Genomic DNA, 7,902 nt, shown 5'->3' with positions numbered 1-7,902 from the left:
TTGGAGTTCTATGTCATCATCATGGAGCAGTCTCTTGAATAACTATCTTTAAAGGGATCACCAACATATGTTGGATCCTGCAGTATGATATAAATATCACTGGTGTTCTGTAACCATATGTTAGACACCAAATGGTCATAGTTTAAAATGGTCTGAGGTGCTGTTAAACAAATATTTCTTTCATTTTCTCTTACCGATGTCCTCACAAAGGGTGTGTATAAAATGCTGAACTCAAATCAAATGAAGACGACTCCAGGTAATAGACTCATACACTGTTTATTGTATAAGGCTATAAATACAGATATACACAACTCGTACACATTATTACATATTCCACAGAACGATTAACATAGTATCTGCAATGTTATTAAATATATGTAGTGTTGTTAGCAGTATCTGGTCTGTGAATATTTCACAATTGACAGTATTGCACAGTATTGGGACTATTTCCCATTTTCTTCTTGTTACCAGTTATCTAAGAAATCAAATCCTGTTCGAGGAATATCACCCTGAAATTAAAAAAATTATAATATCAGAAAATATAACAACACATGTAAAATGCTGTTAAAGAACTCACATTAACCTTTAAAGTTACCTAAAACATATCTTAAAAGATACCACTGAATAACATAATCTTTGACACAAGGCAAGTTGAAGATAAATCTCCCGCAATGGTGCTAAATGAGCAATTACTTGCCTGATTTTACTCTGTAATTGGACACAACTGAGTAAATTTAGTAAAATTATGAGTACAATGTTTTTCTATGTTTATTAATTTAAAACTTGTAAACCAGTGCAATCATTATTAAAGTAAATGTACTTGAAGAAATTCTTATTATGATTTCTTAACCTGATTCATTATCCCTCCTCTCCCCATCTAAACTAGTGTCACCAGTACTGAGACATGAACCCAGTATCTACCAGCCTTAAGACCAATGGCTTAACCACTATAGCACTGAGGCTGGTATAGCTGAGTAAATTATGTATTAATCTAATTACCTCTGGGTCTGTACTGCTCACAACAACGGTGAGGATTTCATCTTTTTCTGCTTCAGCGATCTTCTCGTTGGGTAGAAGTTGGGTGGTGTGATCAGGGGAGGTCTCGGTTGAATGATCACTGGCTATCAGGTGGGAGGTGTGGTCAGGGGAGGTATCGGTTGAGTGATCACTGGCTATCAGGTGGGAGGTGTGGTCAGGTGACGGGTCGGTTGATTGACTTGCTCTGTCTCCACCTCTGTCCATTGTAAGAACTGGTGGCTCACTAACGATATTTGATGTAACTAAAACACAAAAATGTCTCTGTCAAATATGATACATATCTCTTAACAGCTACAGGGATAGCTATGGTTGAATAGAAAATTCTGCCAAATTACCATTTACCATGACATCAATCATTACATGAAATGATTTCCCCATATTACAATAAAATATTTCCTTTGTTTTCAAAATTCAGAATTTTGTGGTAGATAACAAGAAACAAACTGAATACACAAACATTGACATTCTGTGGAAGAAATGGAAGTACTATGTAATTTTAATGATTAAAATTCCCTGTTAAATGACAGCAAAATACCATTAAGACACTGATATACAAGGTATCCTAGTACTCAATTAAAAAAAAAAAACTTTTAGGATTGCATCAGAATGATAAAATGTATGTCATCAATATATTTTGGGATTCCACATCATAATCTTACACTTCTTGGTTCAATATCACAAAACATTGTAAGCCTAGTTTTGCACGTAAACGCAAATTACAAGTCTTATTACTATTATACATGTAGTACAACTAATATGGTTTGATGTATATTTCAGATTTCATTTTCTTTTGTCCTTAAATAACTTCCGGCTGGGTCAAATTTCGAGGTGCACCCAACTTTTGATAGAGAAGTGAACTCCACAAGTCCTGTGATTGATGATAAATGTGAGTGTGTTGGTTGTAGAAAAAAAAAAAAAGTTTCATCTAGGCAAAAAATGTATGCAATATTATTTCATCTAGTACCACTGTGTCAAGTAGCCTTGTGCTTGAAACATGTATGGGGTACCTGTAAAAAAAAGTACTCTAATTTTGTGAGGAACTAGGGTAGTCATAGACGCTACCCGTTATCTCAGAAATGAGCAGCTTGACCCCCAATTTTTCCGATTCACTTTAAAAGTGAGGGGTGGTAGTATTTATATTGGTGGCATTCATGTCGATTGATACGCTGCAGGTAGGAGTTTTAGCCACATATGTTACTATTGTCGTCTACGGGATTTGATTTGGTAGTATACACCCTATAATGCTCCATCTTCGTTAATGCTGTAATTCTTTGCCCGATATAGAGTCCAAATGTGTGTTGAATGAAAACATATTTTATTGTACAAAGAACAAAAAAATTGGGCAAAAGTTTGACAACTTATGAGGCCCTCTTCAGTGTGTGTAACTTGTATAGCTGTTAGTTACAGGTCTACGTAAAATTACAATGTTTTGTAAAATTGGCCCCATAACCCAAAATTTTAGATTTGCAGGACAGAATACTGCTAGATTTGTAGTTTGGTACCAGTTTAAGCTATAGCAGAAGCGAGTGTGCGCCTCGTCGTAGTACATGTACCTTGTTTCTTTGGATACGATTCCTGCCCAACAAACGTGGACCACTCTGTCACCATGGTTGGATTGCAGAACGCTTGCTTTGACCGTTTGTTCTCCTCATCCTTAATCAACTTCTGTGTTGTATCTGAGTTCTCGTTCTTACTGAAAGACTTCGACTTAATCACCTTCTGTGGAGATTTCGACACTCTCGATTTCTGACTCATCTGAGAGGATTCATTCTGAATGAGAGATTCACCGAGATCTTTCAACGAGATATTTTCTGATGATGCCTGAGACTCAGCATTGCTCTGACTCTGACAAGGAGATGACGTTAAGTCTTGAGTGCTTCCTTCAAAACCTTCATTCACCTCCTCCAAGGGGCTAGCTGACCTTGACCTCACCACCTCAGTGTCAAGATAATTTCGAAATTCGGCCAGCATTGCATCTGTCCATGAATTGTCTTTGGGGACAAATTCACGAGGAGCCATTTTTTCTTGATCACTATTGTCTGTGTCCCCAGCACCTTTTGATCGCTTCCCTTTGAGTGGTGGTTTGCTGATTACGTCTGGCTCAAAGTCATCCAGTGATAAATCCTGCTGACTCTGCAAAAAAGGAAGGAAGAAAATGGTTTATTTAACAACGCACTCAACACATTTTATTTACGGTTATATGGCGTCGGACATATGGTTAAGGACCAAACAAATATTGAGAGGAAGCCTGCTGTCACCATGATGGGCTACTCTTTCAATGAGCAGCAAGGGATCTTTTATATGCACCATCCCAGACAGGATAGCACATAGCATGGCCTATGATGTACCAGTTTTGGAGCACTGGAACAAGAAATAGCCCAATGGGTCTACCAATGGGGGAATGCTTTTACCACTGGGCTATGTCACGCCTAACTCTGCAAAGAAGAAGGACACAAGTTGTTTTTCTTTTACAGACAGAAGTTGCCAGTATGAAATATATTTTAGAACAGAACACAAGTTGCTGCCACACTTTAAATGTCTATACCAATTTTCATCGACCCTAATTCCTGAGGATGACAGGAAACACATTAGATTTGACAACATTTTATAACTTAAGTAGGATGTTTGTATGTAATATGTAATTTAATGGCAAAAGAACTATATAACACACGTAGCAACTACAGCCAAAAATATTTTAAAATTTAATACATGTACCTTGCTCTTCCAAGAAAAGGGCCCTGAGTGAGCATCTCTCCATGTGCGCAGCTGCAAAATAGATTACACATCATTTAATAACCTCTAACACACCAAACAAGCAAAGTTCTCAGATGGAAATTAGGCACATTCAATATTTTTTCAATGATTACTTCTAGTTATGGATACACCTAATAGTGTTGTGAAGCACTGATACTGTAACTTGTAAGCAAGAAACTGATGGCGAGTGTGTTCTGTATTGTGATTGGTTAATTACATTCTTTTTCCGGGATCAAATAAAAATAACACCCGGAAAGCTAATGATGTCATTAAAAACTGACTTCATTAGCAATTGGAACTGGCCAAGTTGATGGTTCAAGGGTCTACAGTAAGATTGTAGCCAGGTATTTTTTTCAAGAAATACCTAATAATGCAGTTAGTTCCGTAGAAAAACGATTCCGTTTACAATGAACATGACCAAAAATGACATTTGCGGGGTCAAATAGACAATAACACCTGCAAATCTAAAAACTCCATAATGTTACATTAATTCTTTTTTTTAAAAAGCTGTTAGCTGGAAACCTGTTGCAATCATGCCATGGCTATCATGATCTAGTTACTAGTTTTCTATGTGGTGATGTTATGGTTAAAACTATATATAAACAACACAAAAAACACCCAATATTTTAACTTATATATATGATGGCTTCACAGGAATAACCTATGATTTATTCTTTTTCAGAGTGTCTTAATTATTAATATTTATTATTTTTTATTATTATTCCACTGCCGCCCCCCCCCCCCCCCCCTTCCTTTCTCTCCTTTGAATTCCGTCTCATTTCTTCACTCCTATCTTTTAACTTCTTTCACTGTCCACCTCCACATCCCAGTCAGGACTTGTCTCTCCAACCGCGACAGGTGCTCGTCTATTGTGGCTATCTGTGCCACACACCTGCCATTCCCCATCAGCTTTTAGCTGTGGGCTTAGTAGACCTTTTCGGGGAATGTTCAGTAGTTACTTCTGGCATTGTTAAGAGGCACTTGTAACCACCTACTGTACATCCCTACTACCGGCGGTTGTTAGTGCCGTGGGTCAAACCAGCTTTATTAGCGGCAGAGGACGAGGATGCCAGGTGGGTGCAGGAAGCTGAGACAGGCAGGTGATGGTGTGGACAGCTCAAAAGACAGAATTGGAGGAAACTGACAGAAAGGGTGGAAACAGATAGAAATCATAGGAGAAATTGGAATAAAGTTAATGAGTAGTAGTTTAGACAATGTACATGTGTAGTTTAGACAATGTACCTATCATCAAGATAAACATTTTGGCCCATTATTTATTATTGTGACATTTATTGTCGGATGACAAAATGTAGAATTTTTTTTAATGGACTGTAGACTTTGAGCCAAATTTAATGAACTAGCTTCAAAAGTTCTTCTTTTTTAACAATTTGACATAAATTAAACCTTCGAAAATAAATGTTTTCCTCACGTGTGATTATTATGAAGTAGAATACACTCAGCCACTGGTATCCCCAAACAATAACGTCAGATATGTTATAGTAACGTTATATAGCATTTGTATTAGAGGTTTTTGTTTGGGGGTACCTGTGCACTCAACCATGTTAATTTTATTCATTATTCCTGACCACGCCCATTTTTGGTAATTACGAAATTACACACATCAACTTGACCAAGTCTTCTGGAGAAACACGTGGGGGAAATAGCGAAATATAGTTATACAATCTTACATCTGTTTCATCAACCATGATCTTTTCTCCAGACGGGATCATCAGCTTCGGGAATGATGACGGATATTCCGGAGTTTCTGACGCTTCTTCCTCATATTTTCGTCTGGAGTCTTTGTCCACAAACCAGTCATCTGTTAATTCATCTTTGCTTTCAGGCGTCAGGCTGTCCCACGTGTTACCGAAATACAACATCAAAGCATGTTCCTCTTTGGTTATTTTGCGAGAAGGGAAACTTAAAGATGAAAAATACGCTGTAACTTTTCGATCCATTCCAGTTGACATTTCCTCCGTCAGTAATATATGTTATGAGTTATTTCCCCTTGGTTTGTTTTTGTTTATAAAATACACCTCATGCCGAGTAGACTTTTTCATAATCGTGACCCCCCCCCCCCCCCCCCCATGGAATCGTGGACTGGCTATGCCAGAATACGAATCCATGGTGGGCGTGCCCGAACAATAAGGATGTGGGCACGTTAATATAGTTCCCATCCCATCCCATAATCGTGAATGACACGATTGAAACAAAGAGTACTGGTGAGGTACATGGTATGCCCATCAGGAGTTTGATGGCAAACCATATGATGTTCAGAATATTGACAAATTATTTTATTTATTTGTATCACAGAGACCTAGTAATTGTATGTGACACACCACCATCCCAAGTTGTTCCTACATGTGATGTTTGATGGTCCTGTATGCAAGATATGATCTGGATAAGGATTTACTGTTATGTGCAGTAAAACGTAAAAAGTAGGTCACAGTGACCTAGTAGTAGTACACAACACACCACCAGAGAGAGAGAGAGAGAGAGAGAGAGAGAGAGAGAGAGAGAGAGAGAGAGAGAGAGAGAGAGAGAGAGAGAGAGAGAGAGAGAGAGAGAGAGAGTGCAAGCTTTGTTTCATAAAACATGTCTGTATATCTATTAATTTAGGGTGATCAGTACTGATACCTATAAGATCTTATTTGTGACATTTTCAAAGTATACAAAGTTCAGGGATGGTTCTGCATTTAAAATGTATATGGTGACTAATCTATGCAATATAATGCCTGGTTTCATCTATCATTTTATAGACAAATTCTTTTTCAAATGGTCCATGAAAAAATTAATATAAACACACATTCTAAATGTCAGGGCTCACCCTGTGCATTGCCAAACTAGCCAATTGCAAATTTTTAGATAATCTGGCTACATTTAGTCTTTGGCTAATAAAATATTCCTTAAATTAACCACATTTTAATCATTTCAAGAAAATACTCTACATATCTGAAAATTGGCTAATACTTTCAATAATATGGACATCAAAAGTAATTCTTTTCTACTGATGTATGTAGCAACTATAATTATTCTGCAAAAATGCAACATGAAAATGAAGGGTCATAGCCTCATAGAACTTATCACTCATGATGGACAGGTTTTTTTTTGTCCTATCTAATGCTGGAACATCAACTTTCATGGTTTGTACTATCCTCTCTGTGGGTAAAATGCAGGTAGAAAAGTTAAAAGCCTTTCTTTAATGACACCATGATGGTATTTCTTACATTTTAATTTTACCATTAGTATGCACCATTCCACAGACAGTATAGTACATACCACAGCTTGTGATGTACCAGTCATGGTGGACAGGCTGGAATGAGTACAGGTAGAGTAATATAGCTGAACAGGTCCTTTTTCACTGTCTAAGACTAGGCATATGTTAAGACACCAAACAGATGGGTAAAACGATCCTGACATGTCATTAAACAAAATGTTTGTTTTCTTTCCAAAGCGAACAATCAAGTTACATAAATATGCAGGCGTGTGTGTAACGAAGGAAGAAGGAAATTTTTTATTTAACGACGCACTCAACACATTTTATTTACGGTTATATGGCGTCAGACATATGGTTAAGGACCACACAGATATTGAGAGAGGAAACCCGCTGTCACCGCTTCATGGGCCACTCTTTTTGATCAGCAGCAAGGGATCTTTTATATGCACCATCCCATAGACAGGATAGCACATACCACTGCCTTTAATGTACCAGTGGTGGTGCACTGGCTGGAGTGCGTGTAACGAGTGCTTTTCAGGGGTTGAAACACCACCCCTATTCCACTTTCAAGCAAATTTTCTTTTTATTCATTGTATTTTGCAGGGGAGCACAAGACAGGAAGGCAGGGGGAGCAACTGCCCCCCCCCCCCCCCCCCCCCCCCCCCCCCATCCAACTTCCGGAACAAATCATCAAATTCAGGCAAAATAAGCTGGCCTAAAACCTTTTCATCATGTATTTCCATCATTCTGCCCAATATTTGTTGTAATCCATGCAAAAATGCATAGCAATTCTGTTGCAACCATATATAGCTATTTGGTAATAATGCCAATATGAATAAACGTATCCAAATCTGGGCATTTTTGCTCGCCAGTCTAGATCTCCCCATGCATAA

The 7,902-nt window shown here is 37.9% G+C and overlaps 1 protein-coding gene across 1 annotated transcript; it reads right to left on the bottom strand.

Moving 5' to 3' along the window:
* Positions 1 to 260: 260 nt before the first annotated feature.
* Positions 261 to 5,760, bottom strand: LOC121372747 (uncharacterized protein C1orf198 homolog). The gene is made up of 5 exons (XM_041499235.1): positions 5,481 to 5,760; positions 3,754 to 3,804; positions 2,592 to 3,171; positions 1,000 to 1,280; positions 261 to 509 (listed from the first exon to the last, which is right to left on the bottom strand). Exons 1-5 carry the CDS (start codon positions 5,748 to 5,750, stop codon positions 465 to 467), a joined length of 1,227 nt encoding a protein of 408 aa, XP_041355169.1. The 5' UTR covers positions 5,751 to 5,760; the 3' UTR covers positions 261 to 464.
* Between the last annotated feature and the right edge of the window lie 2,142 nt (positions 5,761 to 7,902).

This window comes from Gigantopelta aegis, chromosome 4 (genome assembly GCF_016097555.1).
Source record: "Gigantopelta aegis isolate Gae_Host chromosome 4, Gae_host_genome, whole genome shotgun sequence".
NCBI lineage: Eukaryota > Metazoa > Mollusca > Gastropoda > Neomphalida > Peltospiridae > Gigantopelta > Gigantopelta aegis.
The sequence above is the reverse complement of the archived record's forward strand: the minus strand, read 5'-3'. Positions and strand labels throughout refer to the sequence as shown.

Bases quoted from the DNA above. Each gene is read 5' to 3' on its own strand.
- LOC121372747 (XM_041499235.1), bottom strand. From the start codon at position 5,750: ATGGATCGAAAAGTTACAGCGTATTTTTCATCTTTAAGTTTCCCTTCT. The intron at 3,805-5,480 runs GTAAGATTGTAT...TCTATTTTGCAG, and splicing joins TCATGGTTGATGAAACAGAT to CTGCGCACATGGAGAGATGC. The intron at 1,281-2,591 runs GTACATGTACTA...TTTGTGTTTTAG, and splicing joins ATCGTATCCAAAGAAACAAG to TTACATCAAATATCGTTAGT.